At 42.6% G+C, this 25323-nt stretch overlaps 1 protein-coding gene across 1 annotated transcript; it reads right to left on the reverse strand.

The window, feature by feature from the left end:
* Positions 1-1533: 1533 nt before the first annotated feature.
* gpr179 (G protein-coupled receptor 179) lies at positions 1534-25135 on the reverse strand. The gene is made up of 13 exons (XM_073476370.1): positions 24222-25135; positions 22428-22536; positions 15668-15764; positions 14100-14323; positions 12553-12621; positions 7982-8091; positions 7312-7550; positions 5760-5898; positions 5536-5638; positions 5193-5339; positions 2548-4821; positions 1900-2349; positions 1534-1848 (listed from the first exon to the last, which is right to left on the reverse strand). Exons 1-13 carry the CDS (start codon positions 25133-25135, stop codon positions 1534-1536), a joined length of 5190 nt encoding a protein of 1729 aa, XP_073332471.1.
* Between the last annotated feature and the right edge of the window lie 188 nt (positions 25136-25323).

The following is a 25323-nucleotide window of genomic DNA, read 5'->3' on the forward strand; positions in this document are numbered from 1 at the left end:
TATGAAAGAAGACAATTATTATCATATTTATTTTATAGTAAAGGGTAACCAATTTAGGCTACTTCTCTGTCACCTGTGGAGAGAATTCCCAGACTCCCTTAGAAAAATGCACAATTTTGTAATATGTTGAGTTAGGAGACACTTCATAAACTTTGTGAAACGCTGTCTCTGAGAAATTCTTAACTATTTGGTCCTTCTTGACAATTCGGCAAATGTTCTACATTAAGTTCTTTCTTTCTTTGTGTAAAAAGATCTGTTTGTTGTAGTGATATATGTGTTTATTTGCATATAGAGCGAGGAAGATAGTGGTCACTCAAGACGCATGTTAACACCAGATGTGAACTGACGGACTTAAATCTTTCCACTTGTGATCGGATCACTCAGGACTGATGTTAATAGCAGGTCTGAGCAGCTTCAAAGAGGAATGTCAACATTTAGATTTGGAAGAAAGTCAGGTCAGCTGCAACATAAACATCCTTCACAATTTGATGTTCTTTAAAATTACCAAACATTTAAGAACCGCGATCACAGCGTGTTTTAAATGTTTAATCTCGTTCTCCCATCTTAACGAAACTGGTGTCCAGTGCACTGCATCCCTCTCTGAATGCTCATATATAAAAGGATTATGTAGCTTTTCACTCCAGTTTATGGTGATTTATGCAATTTTTTGGCATTGTTTCTTTAAGTGGTAGAATCATATTTTCCCCATTATTATGACTGAATCAGACGTGAGAGTGTAATATTAATCACTGGCCCTTTAGTCATGAAATCAGTCACAGGTATGCATAGTTTTATCAAGCAACACTTGATAGAAATGTAATTTGACATCGGTTGTAGTTCTGGCAGCACTGCTTTACACGTAACACTTTTCTTCTACTTTGAAAATATAATTTCATGAAAATATAAGAATTGAATTCATCTGGCGTATGCTGGTTAAACTTCCATTAAGTTCCATCTCTCGGATCCTGTGCTATACTTGTGATTGCGAGCACTGTGGACTGGTTAAGTTCAGGTTTTGTAACATATTCACCCCGGCCATGGGTCCAACATACTGTACATACATGGCAAATCTGTGAACTGTCACCTAAGAACATACAAAGACACGAAAAAAGATTTTAATTTAAAATGGGGGGTAGAAGCAGGAAGAAAAGGGACTTCATCTAAATGCCTTAGATGCCCTTCCATCAGCCAAGACAAGTCTGTTTGTAGTTCACTGCTTGATTAATTATGGATGTAATCAATCAAGTTTCTACGACAGGCTTCTTAGTCAGGTAACATAACACCGCCCTAAGTTCTGTCTTTGATTAGCCAAAGTAATTGTCCAAGAGAAAAAGCTCTCAGCTCTGCCAGCTGCTCAGGAGCTGTTTGTGAGCTGACCCTGCTCTCTGACCTCCCTGTGGAGCTGGGGAAGTTAAAAACAAAGTTCCCCCTTGACCTTCAGCAGGATACCACCAAAATGGTTTCACAGTGTTCACATTCCCCTTGATTTAGTAGGAAGGGTCAAGGTGAAAGCAAATGCTGGCTAGATTTAGGTCACAAGTCAGGTGGGAATACGAGAGCCTCAGCAGCACATTCTGCATCGTCCTCTTCGTCTTCCTCGGGGATATTCTCGGGCTCCCACGTAAAAACATCCGAGGCGTTGTCAGTGAATGAACCAGAGTGGCTCCTTGTCAGCTCCCAAGGACACAAAGCATCACGGCGGCCCAGGGCCAAGTTTTCTTTGGACTCGCCTATTTGCTCTGTGCTGAAATGTGTCTGTTCTTCACCGAGTGGCCCCTCGTTCTCTGCGACTTCATCTTTGTCACTGTTGGGAACATCAACTTTGCTTTCGTTTGAGGTTTGTGGATCCTTAGAATCCCAGGGACAAACATCTGCGCCAGGGCTATCTTGTTTTTTGACAACTCCTGGTTCTTCTGTGTCCCACGGACAAACATCTGCCCGAGCACTATCTTGCTTTGTAAGAACTTTTGGTTCTTCTGTGTCCCACGGACAAACATCTGCCCGAGCACTATCTTGCTTTGTAAGAACTTTTGGTTCTTCTGTGTCCCACGGACAAACATCTGCTCTAGCACTGTCTTGCTTTGTAAGAACTTTAGGTTCTTCCGTCTCCCATGGACAAACACTTTCACGGGCACTATCTTGCTTTGTAAGAACTTTAGGTTCTTCTGTCTCCCATGGACAAACACTTTCACGGGCACTATCTTGCTTTGTAAGAACTTTAGGTTCTTCTGTCTCCCATGGACAAACATTTTCCCGGGCACTATCTTGCTTTGTAAGAACTTTAGGTTCTTCTGTCTCCCATGGACAAACATTTTCCCGGGCACTATCTTGCTTTTTGAGAACTTTTGGCTCTTCTGTTTCCCATGGACAAACATCTTGTTGGGAATTTTTTTGACTTTGTTGAGTTTTGACTGCCCCTGCTTCATCTGTATCCCATGGACATACATTTGCATGAGTTGTGTCTTGCCTTACATTACTATCTGATGCTTTGAGTGTCTCTGGCTTTCCTGTTTGTGGTTCACTACTATCCCATGGACAAGCATCTGCCAGTCTTTCCATTCCTTGTGACACAGTCTTGGCAGCGGTGGTTTCTTCAGGGGGTTCAGTTTCCCAGGGACATACGTTTACTCTTGTGCCGTCTTTCCCTTCAGTCTGTATGGAAGCAGCATTCAAAGACGAGACACCTTTTTGTGAGTTTTCTGGTTTGTCTTGCTGTCCAGCCACCCAGGGACAGATATCTGCCTTGACGGTCATTTGTGAAGTTGAGTCTGTATTTGTTGGCTCCATGTTCCCCTCTTCCCATGGACAAATGTTTTCAAGGGTTTTAGGGGGATCAGGGAATTCCCACGGACAACAGTCTGTCGTCTGGGTCACTTGTCTACCCAAATGCAAGGCAGCTGATTTTGCAATTTGCTCATTAGTTAAACTTTCTTTTGATGTACTAGGGTAGACCGCAGCTTTCATAACTTCCTGTTGAATGGGCACTGTCAGCGTTCCCCTGCGCCCTGAAGGATTTAGGTTTTCATATACAACTTCAGCCTTGTCCTCAACATCCCAAGGACATACATTGGCATATTCATTATCCTGCTTTATTGAAGGTTGGGATGTTTCTACAGTATCCCAGGGACATATATTCGCTGCATGTTTTAAAGACTGTTGTGTCAGTGACTCTGTGGACACGTTAGTATGATAAATAATAGGAATATTCTGCGATCCCCTGCGAGTACTATGTTCACTTCCTTGCCTTCTCACAGTCTCTGGCTCTTGAGATTCCCATGGACACACATTAGATGGTTCAGATACGTGCGATTCCCAAGGGCAGACGTCTGCTTTAATGCTCTGCTGCTTTTTTGGTCCCTCTCCTTCCTGGAAAGTACCAGCTCCCATTTCCCATGGACACACATCCGCATGGGAAACATTACGGACTGGTGTAATTCGATTACTACCTCTTCTGTGAGTTGAGGGAGTTCTACAGCTGCTGGCGGTTTCCCAAGAACTTATACTACTACGTTTGCTGTTCTGCCTTGATAAAAACACATTTTCATAAGTGCCATCTCTTTGCATGTCATCCGTATCCCAAGGGTAGACGGCAGACTTTACCATCACAAGCCTTCTCGGGCTTCTGTCAGAAGAATCCCCGGAGGACAGTCTGACGGCGTTCTGCTTCACAAGGCATGGTTTTCCGTCTGTTGTTGCCATTCTTTTCTGCAATGCCCTCTTTTCAATGCTTGGACGTCTACTAGATGATCCCAATCTTGGAGTTGTGGAAGCACTTTCCTGACTTTTTTGTGAAACAGAATCCTCTTTATGTAAACTTCCCTCCCTACTGGACCTGCTTGCTGAATCCACAGATCCCATAAATGACTTCACAGAGAGCCACTTAGTGGTTGAGGTGCGTAAGGAGAAGACACGTTGATCTTTTGTGACTTTCCGTCTTGGAGAGCCCGGTGCACTTGCGGACACCGGGGACTGTGGTTGCGGGGATTCTGTTTCACCTTGCGTTCCCTTGTCCTCTGAAGGTGTACTTTCTACAGGTGGTGCATGGTCCCAGGGACAGATAAGCGCTTGAGGAGATGGCGGCCCCCTTTCCTCAGAGTTTGCGTAGGTGACATGCTTCTGGTTCTTGTCCCCTGATTGTTCTGGCTCCACGTCCCAAGGACAGATCTCAGTCTTGTCAAATGACTCTGACTGGAGAGCACTCCTAGTTTGGTCACCAATGGATAAGCTCTGTTTGGACCTTGCCACCACTGTGCGGGCTCTGCTGACCTTAGGTGTGTTCTCCACAGAATGGTTGGTGGTGGAGGTTAGACTCCAGGACTTGTGTAGCCTGGTGTGATCAGGATGCAGGAGATTGGTATCGATTGTGAGATTCTGGGCACTGGCTGACTTACAGACCCCTGGTGGGATATCTAAGGAATCCGTCTCCGATCGCCGGGAAGATCTCTTCACAGAATTGGCCTGTAACGTGGAGTCACGCAAAGAAGAGTCTCTTTCCCTGACGTAGTGATGATCACTTTGGGACTTGCGCATACACGGTGACGGTGTTTTCATTGAACTTCTGTAACTGATACTGACCGATATTGTATCTGCGGTGCTCCTGAATGACTCAGACTGATTCACACCTCTACTGCGGAAGGATCCATCTTTCTCCTCGCGGCTGCACTGCCGGCTCATGGTTTCCGGGATCTCGGCAATGCGTCTAATAATGGATCTCCCCAATGCACATCGAGAGCTTCGCTTCTTTGACAGATGAGGGTTGTTAGCGGTCATCTTCTTGGTCTTGTGGACTTCTAACTGGGCATATAACTTCTTCAGTTCATCCTGGTGCATATGAAGAAGGGTGGGAATTGATGAAGGGATTGAGGAAATGGTTGAGGAGAGGAAAGATATGGAGAGTAAGGTAAAAGACACGTTTCATTCAAGAAGAACACAAATTAGGATCAAAGGATAAAGGGGGTGAAAGGTTATACAGTACAATATGTGCTCATTTTATCGTTGATTGTATTTACTGTTAATTTATGATTATGATACATTTAAGATCTGTTTAATTGAGTGTACATGTGGTCATAACTAAAATTTAGGGACATTTATTTGCGTTATTTAAAGGTGACCTTAGGAATTTCTTCCACTTTTGGTAAGTTATGTCCCAATGCAAAGTGATAACATCGTTCTGAGGGGATGAGAGAGTTTACCCTGAAGTCATCCGGGTCCACACTGGGCTCACTCCAAGCAGAGTGAAAACTGCTGTTGAGGTACGAGCCGGAGCGCCGGAGGTCCACTTCATCTTCGTACACCTCTGCTGCAATCTCCTCTCTCCCAGGCTTTGACACGTAAAGAAACTGTGGGACACAGAGATATAATTCATGTGTGAACTGGTCAGATCTGGAAGTTTTGATCAAGGTCAAGAGTCAGAATGTCCCAATAAGAGGTCAAGATTCCTCATCATTCAACATTTATTTAACAGTTGATTGATAACCTTTTTTCTACTCTGACCCTTTATTTATTTTGGCACTGTGACATACAAAAGCTGAGTACCTTGGGAATGAAGAGAAGGGCGAGTGTCACAGTGATGGTCACATGGGTGTGTGTGAAGGAGAGCAGCAACATCCAATCAGGATGGAGAGAGGGGAAGGTGAACCTGAGGGAGACGGAAAACAAAAAAATCATGTAACATCTGTGCGCACACAGACACACACACACACTGCTGATGTAAGCTGTCCTGCATTTTAAAAGGTTCGGATAAAATGCTCCCTCTTTACCGGAACAGGTGAAACATGGTGGAGAGAAGCAGCTCGTTGTGGATGGCGATGCCCATGTAGCGAGGCTCGTGGAAGGCTGAGGGGACGGGCCTGACGGCGGTCCACAGGGAGCTGCCCCAGCACAGGAACAGAAGCTCAGCTGTGGCAGAACAACGTGAGAACAGAGGGAAGTGGTGATCGCTTGAAAGTTCAGATAAGAAGAGTGCAGTTTCTTTTTTCAATGTGTTTTAGTGTAATATGTTTTTATCGATCTTATAATGATGGAAAGCTAAAATCTAAGATGGTCCGATTTACAGCTGCTGTCAACAAGACAAATTCTTGTTTCATACAACTTATTTTTGTAGTTTCATGGTTCGACTCTGTCTTTGCCGAGATAATCCGACTGAACTGTTGGACTTTTCACAACCTGTCTGATCCTCAGTGTTCCTGGACTCGTAGTTAAGTTAATTTCTTTACTGATCCAAGCACTATGGAGAGTGCAATGTTGTTATTTCTGGGAAAAATAACAAAAACAGGACCCAAATTGTAATAAACCGGAATTATCCTTTAAAGAAAATTAATTTAGGTAACACTTTATAACACAGCGCACGATTTACGGTGTAATTTTACGACATTTACCAAGAAATTCCTCTGAAGTTTTAGCGTAATTTCATTTACTTACCGGTTCCTACTGTTACGTAAATATAGGTACAGGGGAACAATGGAGTAACAATTGGGAAATTTTAGAGGAATAAAGAAGTAAATTATACTGTAATTATTCTGTAAGTACTGGATACCTACAGGATACAGTAAACAGAGCTGAACATCTGAGAATACATAATGACATCAATCGTTATGTTCGTTCAGTGTGAGGTGCAGTAAAAACAAATATTTTTTACCTTTTCTCAGGAAACATAACAGGGTTTTTACTTTTACTTGATTTGGAATAGAACAAGTCTAGAAATGGGTCTGTACTTTCCAACTGATATTATCGGAAGATGTTCACCTATCACAGAAATATCACATCATCGGCGTATATGAAAACTTTTTGGTTTTGAAGAACACAATACAGAAAATGCTGCTCGGGGTGATTTATAATGATTAGATTCCAAGTGGAGTGAACTGTTTCTTTATTGCTAAACTGTAAAACATCCTGCCTCCATTACATCATTTTGATAACCACATTTAACATCCATATTCTTTCATTCCCTAATACCGACATAAGCCCCCAAAACTGCATAACGGTCAGGCTCTGGTCTTAATAAAATAATACAGTATACTGCACAATACAGCATGACCCAAAGATACAAATCCTCACAGGACTGATGTCTGATGCTAGAGAAGCAAACAAATCTGTTTAGAAATCTGATTATACAACCAGAAGTCTGAAGGATGCCCACCGTCCACACACACAGGAACCAGCTGACCGTTTTGACCGATCAATATGAGCAAAGTGAAATACTGGTTTTATTGTTTCTAACTTTTTAGTATACCAAACATACCAAAAAAATATCATAATGATTTAATAAGAACGACGTCACTGGAGTGAGAGGATTAGACTGCTGACACTCACCCACAGCCATCATGTAGTCCCAGCGGTCCAGGTAACACAGGTTGAACCCCTGGCCGTCCGACGTGCTGGTTGTGATGAACACGGGGATGTTCCTGTCGCGGTTCTGGAGGACGCCCACCGTCCACGCGCACAGGAACCAGCTGACCGTCATCAGCATCACTCCCAGAATCCTCAGCAGGTGGAGGCTGGACATGTAGGGAACTCTCTGAGCCGTGCGCGAGAGGAAAACCTTCAGCACCCTGCGAAGAGACGAGGATGTAATGTTTGACAGCTGAGGACAAAACGTAGATAACTTTGGACTCTGAACTTAATAATTAAAGAATGACAACATTCAGTTTTCCTTCCGGAGGTTTCACTTCTTTTGTGATTGTTAAACAGTCATTATAAATGTTCAAAGGGTGTATTTAATTTCTTATGATTTCAATTTTTAATTTCTAAAAGGAAGAATGTGTGATTTCTTCCTACAAAAGCTTCACAGTCTTGCTTTAAAATCAAAAAACAAGAAGTCAGTTGTGCTTCATCAGCCAGTGATCTACACACGGTTTCTATTCCTGCGAGCACTCATTGGTCTGTTGTTGTTTACTTAAAGCTGACGTCTTTCTAAAGATCTAAACTCCTCATTTTGTTTATATTCTTCAACAAAATCAGAAATGTATTTTGTCCAACCGACCTGTACATTTTCAGCGTGACGGTGCCGTAGACGATGGAGAAGCCGAGCATTCGGACCCAGCGGAGCAGAATACACCTGAACGTACTCGGCTTGAAGTACATGATGAAGACCTGCAGAGACAGAGCGACACTTCCTGTGAGTCAAACTACAACAGCGCCGTGAACGACTGTTTCTAAACGGATAACATGTGAAATATGCAACCAACACGATACAGAACCGGTAGAACTATTACTATGCTAACAATGCTATTGCTAGTGCTAGTGTTGTACAAGTACTGGTTATAGCAATAGACAAAAGTAACAGTATCAATCAATCAATACATCAATCAATCAATCAATCAGACGTTATTTATATGACACCTTTCAAACAAATCAAAGTGCTTTACGAGTGATAAAAAAAACATGGTAAATTACGAAAACAAAAACAGGTTTAGAGATAATTGACCACCAATTGCAATAAAATTAATATTTAAAATAATAAAAGATAAAATAAAATAGAGGATAACATAGTAATAATAAGAAGAAGACGAAGAAGAAGAGGAAGGAGAAGAAAATCTATATGAAATATACGTTTTTTTTGGGTGAACTGTTCCTTTAAGTATAATTTTTTGATGTACTTGTGTATTTCCAAGTCATGCTCATTTATACTTGTACTCCACTACATTTTATTTGACATGACTTACTTTTCAGATTCAGATTATTTATACAAAATTTAAATCCATGAATAAATTATTATTAATTACACTACAGTTATATAAAGTAATTAAAATCAGCTCCATCTTTACCTGCTGCAACATTAGAGACACATGAATGCATCAATAATTATCATGCAGTGATATCACATATACATTAAGTGTGCTTTGATGCTAATACTTTTACTTAAGTAAAGTATCTGACTACTTCTTCCACTACTGACCACTACGTCTAGTCGTACAGCTATTACTGCTACAACAGATGGTGCTTTTACGACTATATATTTTAAAACCACGACCATTAGCGGTGCTGCTATTAACGCTCATTTTACACCATCTGACTCCGTCCTACAGACACTTAATGACACGTCTCATCTGCATTAACAGACAAAAACCTGCCGTGTTTGAAAAAAAAAGCCTCAACACAACGTGTCTCAGTTGGTCACGTTCAACAACAGGTTGTACCTTCGTCTCTGCTCAGTGTGTAACAGCAGCAGAGTGGATGACTGTAATCCAGGAATTAAAGCTCATTGTGCGGCGACAGTCAGTCCTCCGTCACTCTGGATAAGAGCATCGGCTAAAGCCTCAAATGTGAATGCAAAATTTACATCATCGAGTTCAAACCACTCATAAAGGATAAACTGCTCAGAGCGAACACGTATAGAATCAGAGACGATGTGCAGTCAACATCCAGAGGAAGGCGGCTTTAATCAGCAGAGAGGGCCTGCAGTCAAAGGCAGATAGGTTGTACACTGGAGGAAGCAATCTGATTGGTCAATCTGAAGCTGCAACACCAAATAACACCAGAACTTTAACTGTGTTTAACCGGGTCTCCGAGGGGCTGGTTACACAACGGGTTTTGCATAAAATAGAAAACTTTTGTTGTGTTTTGGCTACTTTTGAAACTGAACTCATCATTTTCACACGATTGTCGTATGAACTTTTTTAAAACACAAAGGAAAATCTTTTCTTTTCTGTTTTTAGTCATGTTGTTCATGTTCGTATATAATAAATTACTGAACTGTTATTTATTGATTAAGCGTGACTAATAGGTGCACTATGAATGGCCACTTAAGTTAGATAACTTTGGTGATCACCTGACTTTTTCTCTGGTGTTAGATGATGGTCAAAGTTTTCAGATGTCCTGGAAATTTGCACAACATTTAGACCAGACGCTCATTGTCCCCAGAGTCCTGGTGATCCAGAACAGGTAGGCTGCTGCAGCAGGTGATTAAAACCGCCCAGAACAAGCCGAAAAATGTCTAAACTTAAATACACAAAAATGTTTTTGTTTTTTATAAATCACCACAATCAATCTTTTATTTACCCACAGTCTGAGGAGACCTCGCACAGAACAGGTTTTTAAACACTTCGACCGTTCTTCATGTTCACACCAAACAGACCCTCCAGCAGCTGATCTGTTTGTAGATCAAATGGACAGCCGACCGCAGTCACCCCTCACTGAGATCAGACAGTGAACTCTGACTTTTCATCAGAAACTACAGTCAGGCTCATGGGCTGCAAGTCACCTTTGAATTTATGAAACAAAACTCTTGCAGCATCGTCCCAATGCCAAAGTTTTAACTGAACTTTGACTGTAAATTTACTTTAACAGAACAATCTTATCTTTCCTCTGTCTGCCTCGTAGTGCAGCTTGGCCACATGTGCTTATTGGCTTTTCATTACGTAACAGCATTCATTCATTCATTCACTGTATTTGAGGTGTATTCAGCGCAGTTTGGAACTGAATGGAAGTGAATGAACACAGGGATCCTTTGAGCTAAATGCTGACTTCAGCACGCTACCATGCTCATAATGACAATGCTAATGACAAGCTATAATGTTTATAATGTGCATTAGTTTAGGTTACCTTGTTAGCATGCTAACATTAGCTAATTAGCAGCTGAGGCTACAGGTATGTAGCAGTAAATGAAAGTATTGGACAACTTAAAACTCGACCTGTCGGTGGCACCAGATGGAAAGTCAGAGGATCAGTGAAGATAGTACAATTTCAATTTTAGAGATATTTCACTCAAAACCACGACCTCATGGTGGCGCTACAGTACAAGTAATAGGATTAAGTCATTAAGATTAATTCTCTGGAGAAACTTAATGTCTGTACAAACTTTTTTCTCAAGTTTGGCCACGAGAAACTTTCATCTGCTGGAGGCACGACAGAGAAAGTCAGAGGCAGACGTCTGGAAACACTGAGTCAGATTAGTAGCGTTAACTGCAGGGGTTGGGCTGGAGGTAAGAAGATTGTCGCTATAAGTCTTCAGGAAAGGTCAACAAAAGAAGCTAACGTGAAGGTGAATATTAGAAATACATCAAGCAGAATCACACAACACAAGCAAAACCTCTAAAATGACCACAGGCCCCAGTTCAGACCTGTTATTAAAGTTCCAACCACGGAACTAAACCACAATATCACCAGACTCCCTTAACAAATCGTGTGATTTTAAGAGACGTTGAGTAAAGAGAGACTTATTTGTTTAGCAAAAAAAACAGCTACAAAAAATTCTAAATCATCGGTGCCTTCCTGTAAATTCGGCATCAAAACATGAAGTTGTTTGTTTCCTTGTAAAAAGTGGCAGCATCGCTTTACCAGCCTGTCTCCTTCTCTGTCACCATTTACTGTCAATTTATGAATGAAGACAAAATTCTGTTGACGTTAAACATGTCAAATTTGACAAATACAGTGAACATTAACCAATATAGGCTACTTTGTTGTCGCCCCTGGACAAAGTCTCCAGACTCCCTTTAAAAATCACTCAATTTAGTGTCTAGTTGAGTTAGGAGTACCTTTATAAACTTAATGAAGTGTTGTTTTTGACAAATTCTTAAGTGTTTGTGCCTTGTTGTAAATTCGGCAAATGTTATACATTAAGTTCTTACTTTGTTTAAAAATATTGTGTCTGTTCATCCTGGTGATGTACTGCTTTAGTTTGAGCTCAATGTTCCCAATACACTGGCATGTTTCGGAGCATGTTGCCTGATTGACAGGTGTCTCAGCCAATCACACTTAGTCCACCTCAATTGAACTCCAGTCCTCATCATAATCCTAAAAAATCCTAATTCAGGCAAATGAATTAGGATTGTCTGGCGTAGCTGCCAAGATGGCAGCAAGTGGGAATGTGAGATCCAAACCTCAAATCGCTCCTCAGAAATCCAACATTCCAATCCAACCACGTTTTGTTTTTATCGTCTGTAATTTGCAAAAAAAAAACCTCCCAGGTCCTTTAGTTTATTGTAAACAAACTCATTTTCCTGTGCAGCAAAATGAACTGAATCACCGCTGCGCTTGAGAAATGACAGCTATCAAAATGTACATTAATTGAATGCAGATGTCACTTTAATAAGAAAACATTTTTATGTCTCGCGTATGATGATCGTTTTAATGCACCAGTGTGCAGTTAAGAAGCGCAGAGCTGCCATGAGAACTGCCCATTAACATGCTCACACATCACACATTAAGATAAATCAATGATCAATGTCCTGCAGCACACACACATGCACACATGCACACACACACACACACTGAATCACCCAGAGTCAGCAGGAACGTCTCACATCGACCTGCACTTTCAGAGAGACAGATAAAAAAGTCATGGCTGACTTATGTTAACGGCTCTTTAATTGGTAAAATGAATCTGAGGATTGATTGATAATCTATCACCGGGGCAAATATGAAAACTGTCGAGCAGCCGCCCACCCACCTCATTTTCACTCACACACACACACACACACACACACACACACACGCCCTCAACCCATTCACCCTCCCACAAATGGTCCATTATAATATAATCCGCGGCGCTGTGCTGCGCAGTGATCTGTAAAGAGCTCTAATCTGCGACACTCAGCTCGGTCAGACACTCACCGGGAAGTAGAGGAGCAGAGAGCCGAACAAGATCGTCTCCAGCAGCAGGAGGCCGGACGCCCGGATCCTCTGAGGGAGGAGGAGGAGGAGGAGGAGAGAGCAGTTATGAAGAGGTGGTGAAGATCGGGAGGTTAAAGGACCATACCACTGTATTTATTATATACCTGTTCACTACACATCTATTAAAACATTGCCACTGCAGCCTGTCCTCATCAGAAAAACGATCATATAGGTCGACTGTGAAAGCAACTTATTAGGAACGTGCAATAATGAAAATATCTTTGAACCTTTTTGTTTCTTATTTGTACTGTTTGTATTGATCTCAGTGCTATCATTACTGTTTTGATTGATGCTCTCTATTTTTGCTGTCCTCTTTGCTGCTGTAATGCAAATTTCCCCGTTGTGGGACTAATAAAAGATTCACACTGAGCAAAAACACATCCAAAAGACATCAAGTCAGCATCTTTGCTGATGCTGAAGGGACGTCCAGTGGAGAGCTAGAATGAAGGTTTTTTTAATGTATAATTAGACATCTTTTCAGCTTCTGTTACAGATTTTTATGAGGCCAATTTTTCCTCCCATGCAGCAAAAGCTACAGGGAGGATTTGAACCCCAAGCCTCAACCTCAGTAGTCTCAATGAGGCATGTACTTTACTAGGAGAGCTATTTATCAGCTTAAATAAGTACCATGTTTTGGTCATCCAACCTTGGAACATTAGCCTACTCGATGAAGGTTGACATGATGTGTAATGAAGCTGATAAATAGCTCACCTGGTAAAGTTTATATCTCGTAGCTTAAATAAAGTAAAAGAGTAAAATTTGGCCATCATAAAAACTAAGAAGTTCATAAGAAGTTCTCTAGACGTCTGTGACTGTAGTTGAAAAGATGTCGGCAAAGACATTGAAAAGAAGTCTTTTGGATATGTTTTTGCTTAGTGGGTTATTGTACCGTATCGTATCGTATCGTATCGTATCGTAATATATTATATTATAATACTCGGGATCTCAGGGATCTCTTCACGAGCTGTATGGAGCCATTTTATGTCTTTTAAAGTTTTAAAACAAGTCTCCAGCTACTTCTGTTGTTGAGGAGGATTTCAGAATAGGGGTGAGGAGATAATGACTGTTTGGGTGAACTATTCCTTTAAAGCACTGGCAAAACAAGTAGTTTGCATTGGCTACGCATAAATGAACTTATATTCAGGCGGATATTTTGGTCTCTAATGATTCATTTGGGAAAATCGGATCGAATGTCAGACTGAAGATGGAAAAGGAGGGTTGACAAGATATCAGGAGATGATTTAAAACACAATCAGGGGCATCACAACAACTTTAGACTCACATGACTTTACAAATAAAGACATAAATTCAGTTTAGAGTGATCACAGTCGATATTAAAAATCACACCAAACATTTCTGCTAGATAAACAGCAGAGTCTCTGACACAATGCATCATGGCTCAACGCCTGGAACAGCTCTTCTGATTGTTCCTCTATCCGATCCCATCTGTACGGTGGCCCCGCTGAGCCAAAAAAGCCCTGACTCACCCGGTTTCGACGATGCCTGTAGGCCACCAGCATGCTGACGAAGATGAGGAACATGAAGACACCCTGGACGGCCAGCACGCCGGCCCTGAGCAGCCAGGCCTCCTGCACCCAGCAGGGGGTGCCGTCCTGACAACTCGGGCAGCCCGGCCAGCACGGGAGACAGATGGGCATGTTCGGGTAACACGTACCGCCGTCCCCGTCACTCCCGTTCACAGGGCCGCCATCTGCACCGACTCCTACACAAAAACCATGTGAAGACATGTGACTTACAAAACGGAATAATCTGAAACAAGATATTCATCATTTAATGTCTTTAAAGTATTTATTTCCCTGCTGTGTTGTTGTGAAATAATCGCATGTAGTCACTACAAACAACCAGGGTTTGACTCCCAGCGTTGTCATGGACTTATAGACAGAAACTACTGGTTGATTTGGGCACATGAGGGGAGAAGTGAGGGGCAAATCTGGAGGGGAACTTCCTGCATGTTATAATCTCCTGATGAAGCTTGTATCAGGAGAGACTTGTGCCATGTGCATCAAAACGTTAGACCCGGCTGATCATCGGCCCGGCTGATCATCGGGGGCCAATATTCAATATGTGCTGCTTTGGCTCTGATGCAGCGTCCCGCCCACACCAACATCTGATTATACACCACAAATAAACAGCCTATAAACAGTGACGAAGCTGAATCTGCAATGTAGATAATAATGTGAGAGGAAGTGTAAAGTTGCAGAAAATGGATTCCAACATTAACATTTTCATTTGTATTTGCAAATACAGTATCAGCTCCAAATAGCGGTTACTGGCCTCCTTCATTTTTAATAATCTGTGTTGATTATCAGCCCGGAAAAAGCCACATCGGTCGACCCACAGTTAAAATCTGTGTGACACCGTACACGAGTCTTTCCTGAAGCCGTAGTTCAGCTTTCGCTCATGAACTGAATGTTCATTTTGTCACAGTGCATGAGCCAAATGACGGTCACACCAGACACTGACCACCCCCCCAGACCAGACCAGACCACTGCTCATGGTGGTGAAATGAACACTCAGTTCTCGGGGGAAATCTCTGGTGGACATTTCCCGCAGTCAGAATGACATCTGTGGCATCTTCGTGTAATAAAACTTCACATTTTACAAGTTTCCTTTTACTGTGACCAGTCCAAAGACCTGAGGAGGGAGGTAATGAAGTACAAATACTTTGTTACTGTAGTTTTAAAGTAGATTTTTCAGGTATCTGTACACAAATATCTGTACTTCCTCCTCCTTACATTTTCGACACTGGCTCCTTACTTTAGTTTTACTGCTTTTGAGTTAAAATCTGAGAGAAATAATTTTTTTGTGTATAAAAAAAGTCCTGAAAAATGGGAGCAAATACAAAAGTTTTACCCGTTTATATATTTCTGTTGAGTATTTTTTCTCCTCGTCTCCGTAATAATTAGGAGGAATCAATATAGGAAACCAACAGACATAAATCAAACCCCATGTTTATCCTCCATAAAGGCTGCACAGACTTTAAATTAAGGACTGTGTTTGGACAGCAGACGCTGTAAAAGACTTATCGACGTACCTGAGTCTTGAGGGGCGATCAGAGGGTTGTAGTAACCCTCTTTACAGCGGCAGCAGTACTGACCCAGTCGGAAACCCCGGCCTGGAGTTGGTACACACTGCGAGAAACAGAGAGAATATTCAGATTATTATTATTATTATTCGTTTTTGTTCCTTTGAGTTATAATAATGATTAAAAGAAAATATAGTACTTGTTATTTCTAATTAAGTTCCGATTCTATTAGTTTGCACCTGGTTGTTAAACAGGTTTTTAAACACTGCCTTCATCTGCTTGTCTTTCCGTCATTGACTCAGTTTACTCGTGCAGCCCAACGTGAAATCAATCAGTTTGAAAATTGTGTCCTGATCAGACCAACAAAACAATAATTCACCTTATTTTACCCAGTAAAAGTTTGTCAAAAGAAACACCTTGAAGTCACACACATTACCACGGCAGAATCTACCATCACTGCGCCCTAAAACAATAAATAAATAAATAAATAAATAACAGAAACAGTATAATGACAAGATAATACAGTCCAATAAAAGAGCTCTTTAATAAAAACATTGTGTTGAACTTCCACACTAACACGTTTGTTTACAGCTCTGTCATTTCTTCATTAAATCCTGTGAATAAGTAAATGATTTGCTACTCATTAGAAATAACAATATTCAATGAAAGATTAACATTTTAATTTTAATTTTTGTGCGTATCTACGTGGATAAATTTCATATTTTTTGATGCTCAGCTAACACTGGTAATTAACTGGACTAGATTACATGAACCTGTTGAGAACTTTGCGTCTCTGCTCGATAATTTACTACGAGGTCTATTTGAATAATCAAGGTGTCATAATAAAGGGAACACTTGAAATATTCGTTCAGATGCGTAAGTATAAGTATATACATCACTTTGTCCGAGTAAATTAAGTCGGCACACAGCCATGTTTTCCTCTCTCCATGAGATTTCCTGGAAAATTATTGATTTGAATATTCCTGCTAAACAAAACATGACTGTGTGACCCTTAACTCCAATTTCATTGTATGTTATGTAATGCAAACTGTTCCTGTTAGATTATATTCCTGTTATATTGTATTGTCAACATTACGTTGTGTATGTACACTTTCTGTATGTGAGCTGGGATCAGCTCCGGCCCCCAGCGACCCTGCAAAGGATGAGCGGTAGATAATGGATATCTGTTTGTCGTAGTTTCAGGATTAAGTTATTAATGTACCTGTGGATTATTAAGGAATTCATATTTATGACATATACATGATATAACAGGCATCACACGTGGTCGCACCGACACTAACCTGCATCCAGCAATCACAGAAATATGCTCAAGTTTAAATAAAGACACACGTCTCTCTTGAAGCAGAAACTTTTAACTTTCCCTCCCTACGTCTGAACACAAATATCTGAACTTTCTCCTCCTCACATTTTCAAAACAGCCTCGAAACTTTAGTTTGATGCATTTGATGGGAATAATTGATTTTTTTTATTTGGCGTCATCGCACGCCGCCTTCCCAAAATCACAAGACTGATTTCAACCGTCATCATGTAGAGAAACAAAGACGTAAAAGACATAAAAGATGTAAACAGACAGAGAGGGAGACTGGAATGGGGAGAAAAGGCGTGTTAGTGTCTTGTATCTGCAGAGATTTTCTTATTTTCTCACTTTGTTGCTGCTTGGGACGCTTTACCAACCCAACATGTGGCTGTTTGACGTCCTGGGAATGAGACTCAACAACCAACTATCTTTGTGGTGCGTTCAGGAACAGCTGGGACAAATCCTACTGACTCGACCTTTAACTTTAATAGTCTTTGAATTACATTAATATGACGTGAGCTTCAGTTAGCTTTGACCACAAATGTCCTTCAGAGGGAGACTTTTTACTCTGATACTCTGAGTACATGTCAGAGCCTGTACTCTATTACTTTTACTGGAGTAAAGAAGCTGAATCAGCACTTCTACTTTTACCAGAGTCTGTTTTTACACAAGTACCTGAACTTCAACTGGAGGAAACGTGTGGACTGTTGCCTCTCTGCAGACGACACCAGACTTTATTCTTCTGATCACGTTTATCACTCTGCTGTTCAATCAGAGCTACTATAGATTAAAAAATACACACTGATCTCACAGGGCTGTAAGTTCAGGGGACAGGTTCAGGTGTATTTCATTAATAGTTCCCATGGCAACAACTAATAATAAACACTAAACATTAGTTGAACTGTGAGAACGTGAAGCAGGTGCTGTGACGCTAACAGCGCCTGAATGAAAAAGGGGTCAGTTTCCTCTCTCTCTCTCACTCTATTTCCCTCTGATGCTAGCTTCAAATTTAGCACACACACACACACACACACACACACACACACACACACACACACACACACACACACACACACACGCACACACACTTGGATGGCCTGTGTGTTAATCTAAGTTAAAAGCTAAATGGATACATAATGCCTCTACTGAGAGTATTATCCTTTTCTAGAGAAATCCTGTTCCCAAGCGCGCGCACACAGACACACACACAGACACACGCACACACACACACACACACACACACACACTGGCCTCACATATGTATATACAAACCCACAACCGCCTTACCAGAAGCTCAGAGGCTGTAATGCCAGGCAGCGAACATTAATGTGATATGGATTATACAGTGTGGCCAACTTAATTCTCTTCATGGACGCATCTCAATTCAACAGATCGTCGCAGTAAACGAGCGCGTTCAGTCGTCTGTCACGTTTGAGTCGAAACAACGTCCGGCCACTTTTGAACGCTCCACAGCTTCGTGCTTTCAAAACCTGTTATTTAAGTAACCCATGAAACGAATCATCGAGGAGCACTCCTGCAGTTTTTGTTTTGTTTGTGAAAAAATCCAACCAAAGAATTAAAATAATCTGAATGAACTGGTGAAGCATTTTGTATTTAAAAGCACTCTGCTGCTCAATGTTCACTTAAATCCACAGGATGCTATTTCTGAGTCTCTGAATCAAAACAAAACAAAAGACATAAGAAGTGTGGGATCATGGGAGTTGTTGTCAACAGAGAGCTGAAGTCACAACCTTGTCCTGTTTTCCTTGTGGGATCTTATTTCAGAAAAAACTTTGTGTGGCAGTGAATGAAGAGACAAATCATTTATTGATCCTGTTTGAATTGTGTCATGAATCACACAGATGTTGATGAAATATCACTGTGAAAACACGTCATTATAAAGACGACACAGCCGACAGTGTCGTTAGTGACGTCGTCACGTTGAACACTCAGCAAAACCCGTAAGTTGACTGCAGTTGTCAAAATGTCCAGACTAGATTATATCTTTAATTACCGCTCTAATTAACAGCTCCATGAGATGAGATGATTAAGAAAGAGATGAGTTTCATACTTCAAGACATGACAGGGAAAGGTCATATCAAGTCTACGTTTAGATGAGATGAAGCCAGGCAAGACTGCACGAGATGAAATGAAATATGAAAAGGGACGGCAGGTTTTACGTTAAGACGCGAGAGAGGAGGACAACGAGAAACGAGACGAAATGAGAGAAGACACAATGAGATAAGATGGGATGAGTAAAGACAGGACAGGACAAGAAGAAACAAGGCATGAAAAGGACAAGACGAGCACAAGAGATGAGAGGACAGGAAATGAGATATGAGACAAGATGATGAGACAAGGTTAAACATGGCATGGCAGAAGAAGACAGGACAAGTCCACAGGAGATGAGACGAGACGAGGTGATGAGACAAGATGAGACAGGAAGAGACAAGACGTGAGAATAGATCAGATTTGATGGGACGAAATGAGACGAGATTTGATGATGAGACAAGATGAGACAGGAAAGGGCAAGAAGAGAAAAGGCATGAGAATAAATCAGATGAGGCAAAATGAAACAAGGCTTGAAAGGATAAGAAGATGAGACAGGACAGGAAATGAGAGGTGAGATGGGACGAGACAAGACGAGATGATGAGAAAAGGTTAAACATGGCATGGCAGAAGAAGACAGGACAAGTCTACAGGAGATGAGACGAGATGATGAGACAAGATGAGACAGGACGAGGCAAGATGATAAAGACAGGACAGGAAATGAGAGACGAGGTGAGACGGGACGATATCTTAAAAGATAATAAGAGACGAGACGAGATGCGTTAAGAAACGAGAGGGGACAGAACCAAGCGGGACGAGGAGAGAAAGTGGGTGACCCAGTACATGCTCTGCTCAGCCAAAGGGTTTGAATCCTCTAAGCCAGGTAGGACAGGACGGGACAAAAGGTGCCATGTGGATTTGGGGATTTTTAGGACTGTTCTTCTCTTGTGTTTCAGACCTCTGTGAGTGCGCTGCATAAAGGGGAAGTATGTCAGCGGTCTGGATTACCGCCGTAATCCATCAGATCATCCCGCAGCCCGCCACCCAGCGCAGCCATCTTTAAATAGACGGCGGAGATGAGAGGTAGAGGATTGGGTTCTGACGGGCAGACGGGCCCGGCGGTGGGGAAAAAAGGGAAACTGACGCTAAAAGAGGTGGTTGGAAGTGGAGCGGACGGGGGAGCAGACAGAAGAGTTAAAGTGTGAAAGCATGAGGATAAAAAGGATAAAAGGCAGAAATGAAGTAACGAGCGCAGACAGAACCGGCTTAAACCCATTTCCAGAGGTCGCCAACAGTTGAGAGTGTGTTTGTGTGAGTGATGTAACGACCATTCATGAGTCAGTTTAAACACCTTGTCTACGGTTCAGACTGTATTTACATGCGCCGCGTCCAAAATCACAAACTACAGCTACATATCCCCAATATGTACGTGATCGCCCAACGTACTCCTGCGTAAATAAACAGTCGTACGTGTTTTTCGGGTTCACTCCTTAGTGGGAGTCATCACTTCTTCATTCTTTAATTGTTGAGGGAAAAAAGCAGTTTTCTTGGAGCGAGTCATGAAACATCAGACTGGAAACACGTCGTTATAAAGACGACACAGCCAACAGTGTCGTTAGTGACATCGTCTCCTAACAACATTGAGCTGCTCCTGTATATCAGCAGCTCACAGAACTGAACCAGAACCAGAACTGCAGTTGTCACTATGAGCAGATTTATTGTGATGTTCATCTTGTTTACGAGCTTTTCTGAGCCCAGTCGGCTCCATGTTGGTGCTGATGAGACGATGTAGTTCACTGAGGCTTTAACACAAAACTACATGAGGTTTTACTTTAATTACATCAAACTGACACTTTACTGACCTGAAACATCTTTAAACTGACAAACATCATGTGTGTGATTCATGACACAACTCAAACAGGATCAATACATTGTCTGTCTCTTCATCACTACCAGACAGAGATTTTCTGAAATAAGATCCCGAACTACAGATTCTTGTTCTGATTGTCACATTTTGTACGTCCATGTTCACAAAGAGTTCAGTTGGATCGAGACTGTTCAGTCGGATCAGTGATGTCTGTGACGTACAACGTGACGCTTCAGATTTTTAGCCATTTACACTCCTGCGTCTTGGGGTCATTGACAACAACGCATCAATGCAGCGCACCCAACAGGAACAACGACACGCCGAGCATGACAGCTGCAAGTCTGTCACCATTATTATCCCTTAAATTGGGTTTTTACACTCGGTTCGAGCGACATTTCAACAGCTCAGCAGCAAACTTCGGGACAGTATGTACGGTATAGTCACCGTCCCCGTTACCACCGATCTCTTCTCTGAACTCACTGTCAAAAAAATTTGACACATGATTTACTTCACAGGTGAGGCGACACTTTCATGCAGTTGGTGGGATGTTTTTTCATGCTGTTTGTAGGGCAGGGTGCCCTTTGGGGAGGCGGTTTAAAGGTCAGAGGAGGGGGCCGCTGGAGAAATGCTTAAAAAAAATGTGATGAGGTGATCTAAGCCCTAAACGGTCATGGGTTGAACATATTTCCTCAGTTTTCTTCAGATCACGAGTTATTTATGTCATTATCACGAGATAACAAATAAATGAATCTGTTACCACAAGAACACAAAAGGATTTTCTGATGTTTATTCAGCAGTGACATGCCGGCGTCTGAACAAGTGTAGCTGTCATGTTTTCAGTTTGTGATTCTGTGATTTCTTGTTTTACTTTGAAGTTTTGCCCTCGTGTGTCGCTTTTCATTTCCTGCTTTTGTGTGATTTCCAGCTGATGTCTTCATCACTTCGTCCTGTGTTACTCACCTGCGTTACTTCCCGAGTCTCCCCGTTTCATATTTTAGCTTTTGTGTTGCTACTTTTTGGCATTTTGCTCTTCTTGGTTTTTTGGGATTATATGATCTTTGATTTTCAGCTTTCGTTAAATACTCCCAAACACCAGCCCACAGAAGAGTGTGTATGTAATGGTCAACTGCTATGAAGTCAGTTATCTCAGGAAAGCAACATTTGTTATCCTGTGATGGCGTCAAAGTTTGTTTTCTTGAGATCTTGAGAAAATAACATTTGTTAAAGTGACAACGAGGAACTTTAAAGTGTTTCTGAAACAGTTTCTGATTCCTCTGATGATTATAAATGACCTGAGACTATCAGCTGTTTTTATATAGTGATTATTAATGCCTGTGCTCGGGTCCGATCACATATATCACATATAAATACATTACATCATCACGATCCATCCTGCGCTCTCCCTGTCACGAGCTATCAAAGATCTTTACGACAGATCGTACCACTTTTGTCCAAAGGGTCGCTAGAATCAACAAAAAACTGAAAGTGCCTCGTCGTCACTTGAGGTCGTTTCTCTGCTCCTTGTGTCTGTTTACCTCCATGGTGGTGCGGTTGCACAGGTGTGTGTCAGCAAACCAGCCGTCTCCCGTCGCACACTGGTCCAAGTCGATGTCCTGAATGTTGACGTCCACACGGATCACACCTCTGACACACACACACACACACACACACACACACACACACACACAGATGTGTGTCAGAGTAACTAAAGATATCATCGGACTCATTAGAATAAAACTTTTTTTCCTTTTCAGGTCCACATTTGGTCTGCAGAAACCTGCGTGGCCTTCGAGTGGATTCTCTTTCAAATGTCAGATTTTATCCGACTGATGATTCAAACAGGTTTTTTGTCATTTGAAATTCTTATCAAACTCGTCTCCAGAGTGCTGCAGAGAAGGTCACAGGGGCCAACGCACAAAGTAGAGAGGCAGGTGAGACACAAACACTGCTGCTGTCAGCTTCAAAGCTTTTATCCTTTTCAGGGACTCAGAAGAAAAAAGAACAATGTATTTTCAGACTCGCAAAGCACTTCAGGGAAGATCAACAAAGCTGAACGTAAGAGATGTTTCTAAACTGTCTGATCCAGTCCTCTCTCATCATAATGAGTTAAAGGAACAGTTCACAACATAACATAAACTCAGTCATCATCTCCTCCCTCCATGCTGATATAAAGTCAGGTGAAGTCTCGTAGCCCACAAAACATTTCTGGAGCTTCACAGTAGAACAGAGTTGCAGCACCTGAAGTAACTGGAGACTTGATTTAAAACGGAAAAACAACCAAAACTTTTAAATAAAATGGCTCCATAAGCTCGTCTGGCGAAAGTCTCCAGAAACCCTGAGATCCAAAATTGATTTGAAAAGATGTTATTTACACCCTCGACACACAGTCAAGATGGTTCATTAACCTCAGACGGGCCTAGAAACGGTGTGAAGAACATCTTTTCAAATCAGTTTGGGATCTCGAGGCTTCTGGAAACATGAATTATGTCTGACGAGCTGTTTGAAGCATGTAAGTCTCCAGCTGCTTACTCTCTGTTTTACTGTGAAGCTCCAGAAATGTTTTGTGGACTACCAGACTTCACCTGACTTTATATCAGCAGTGAGGGAGGAGATGATGACTGGATTTTTAGCAGCAGCAGAGGTGAAGGAAATACTTTTAATGCTACTAATAGTACTAATAAATACAAAGTTAAAGCAGCAATATCAGTGTAAATACTTCATACAGTGTAAAGAGTGTTTACAGGTCTCAGGGAGTTTTACTGCATTATGTGAAAAAAGTAGTATAAAGTCTTCTGTGTCTCCAGAGGAAGCTGCATGTAATCTGATAAATTGCCTCCAGTGATGTCACTCAGTGGCTAAGTTGCATTGTGGGTAATGTAGGCAGCAGGTTTTGAGAAAGAGGTGATATCTCTGGTTCTGTCGTATCCGTTTGGATAACTTGTTTTCAAACTGTCCATAAAGAGTGGCCTGTATTTCAGCACCTGATGCCTACATTACCCACAATGCAACTTAGCCACAGAGTGACATCACTGGAGGAAATGTAGCAGCTTCCTCTGGAGGCACCGGTCTGAAAGTAATGGGAAATTAACAGCAGCAGATTTGATGCTCCAGTTCTGCAGAAAGCTTCTAAAAGATTAAATTAATCCTCTAAATTAAAAGTGAGGAAAATATGATATTAGTAACCAACTGCCAGTGACATCATCAGTATGAGACAGCTCGCTTGTGTTTGTGTCCTCCAGTATTTCTGTGTTGTAACTGTATGTGTGTGTGTGTGTGTGTGTGTGTGTGTGTGTGTGTGTGTGTGTGTGTGTGTGTGTGCAGGCCCTAACCTGAACTCTGGCGTCAGGTCGGGCTTGAGGCCGTAGAAGGACGTGGACAGCGTGAGCATCCAGCCGGGCACGAAGCGTCTGTCCTCACAGTCCAGGAAGGGGGCGCCGGCCCAGCGCACCCCGCTGCGGTTGGTCACGTAGCTGTCGCCCTGCCTCCACTTGGGCGTCTCCAAGGTGCTGAGGTCGTTGAAGAGCACCCTCTTGGACAGGGCCGTCATCGGTACGGTGGCCTGTGGGAATTTAAAGCTTCTGAACCAGCTGTCGTCCGGGGCCGGGGCGGGCGGGTGCAGGCTCTCCCAGGCCTTGGATAAGTCCTGGAGGATGATGGTCTGCACCTTGGCTGCCGGGTTGCGGGAGGCGCGGAGCACCAGCTGCGGCACCGGGGCGGTCGGGTCGGCGTCGAAGGTGAGCAGGGCCCGCTGGATGAGCGTGTCGGCCTCCAGGAGGGCGCGGACCAGAGCGTGGTACCACTCCATGTCCTCCTGCACCGTGCTCTCCCGCAGGTCACTCGCCTGGAAGATCATGTTGAGGAAGTTGGCCGTGTTGGCGAGCGCGTCCAGAGCCGGCCGGAGGGGGGCGGTGAAGCTGAGGGGCAGGGACCCCGTCTGTCCCGGCGGGCTGTACGCCCGTGAGCACCTGGCCTCCTCCAGAGTGGACGACTCTCCCGTGTACATGAAGGTCTCTGCTGGCGACCAGTCGTCTTCCTCCTCTGTGGGAGCTTCTGAAGGCATCACTGCAAACCCAGAAGAGTCTGTTGGTCTGAGGCTGCTGGAGACGTCTGAGGCTTCTGTGCTGTTTCTTACAGAGTCGGTGCTGTTGTCTGCCTCCACCGTGACTCCTGATGGGAAGTCTGGAGTCACCTGAGCTCTGAGGACGGATGGGAGCAGAAGAAGAAGAAGCCAAACTGGACCCATCCTGAATTCACTCTGAAGAAAGAGAGGAAGAAGAAGAAGAAGACGAGGAGGTGGAGGAGGAGGAGGTGGAGGTGGAGGAGAGGGGTTGGGGGGGTCACACACCTACAACACCGTCTCTTTTTGGCGCTTGACCCCTCTGTGATTCCCTGGAGGAGAAAGACAGAAGATGTCACATGTTTGCGGAGGTT

Source organism: Pagrus major, chromosome 1 (assembly GCF_040436345.1).
Source record: "Pagrus major chromosome 1, Pma_NU_1.0".
NCBI classification, from domain to species: Eukaryota; Metazoa; Chordata; class Actinopteri; order Spariformes; family Sparidae; genus Pagrus; species Pagrus major.

Coding starts and splice junctions, on each gene's coding strand:
- gpr179 (XM_073476370.1), bottom strand. CDS start 25,135: ATGGGTCCAGTTTGGCTTCTTCTTCTTCTGCTCCCATCCGTCCTCAGA. Junction 5,639..5,759: donor ACCATGTTTCACCTGTTCCG/GTAAAGAGGGAG, acceptor CGTCTCCCTCAG/GTTCACCTTCCCCTCTCTCC. Junction 1,849..1,899: donor ACACAGAAGAACCAGGAGTT/GTCAAAAAACAA, acceptor TGGGATTCTAAG/GATCCACAAACCTCAAACGA.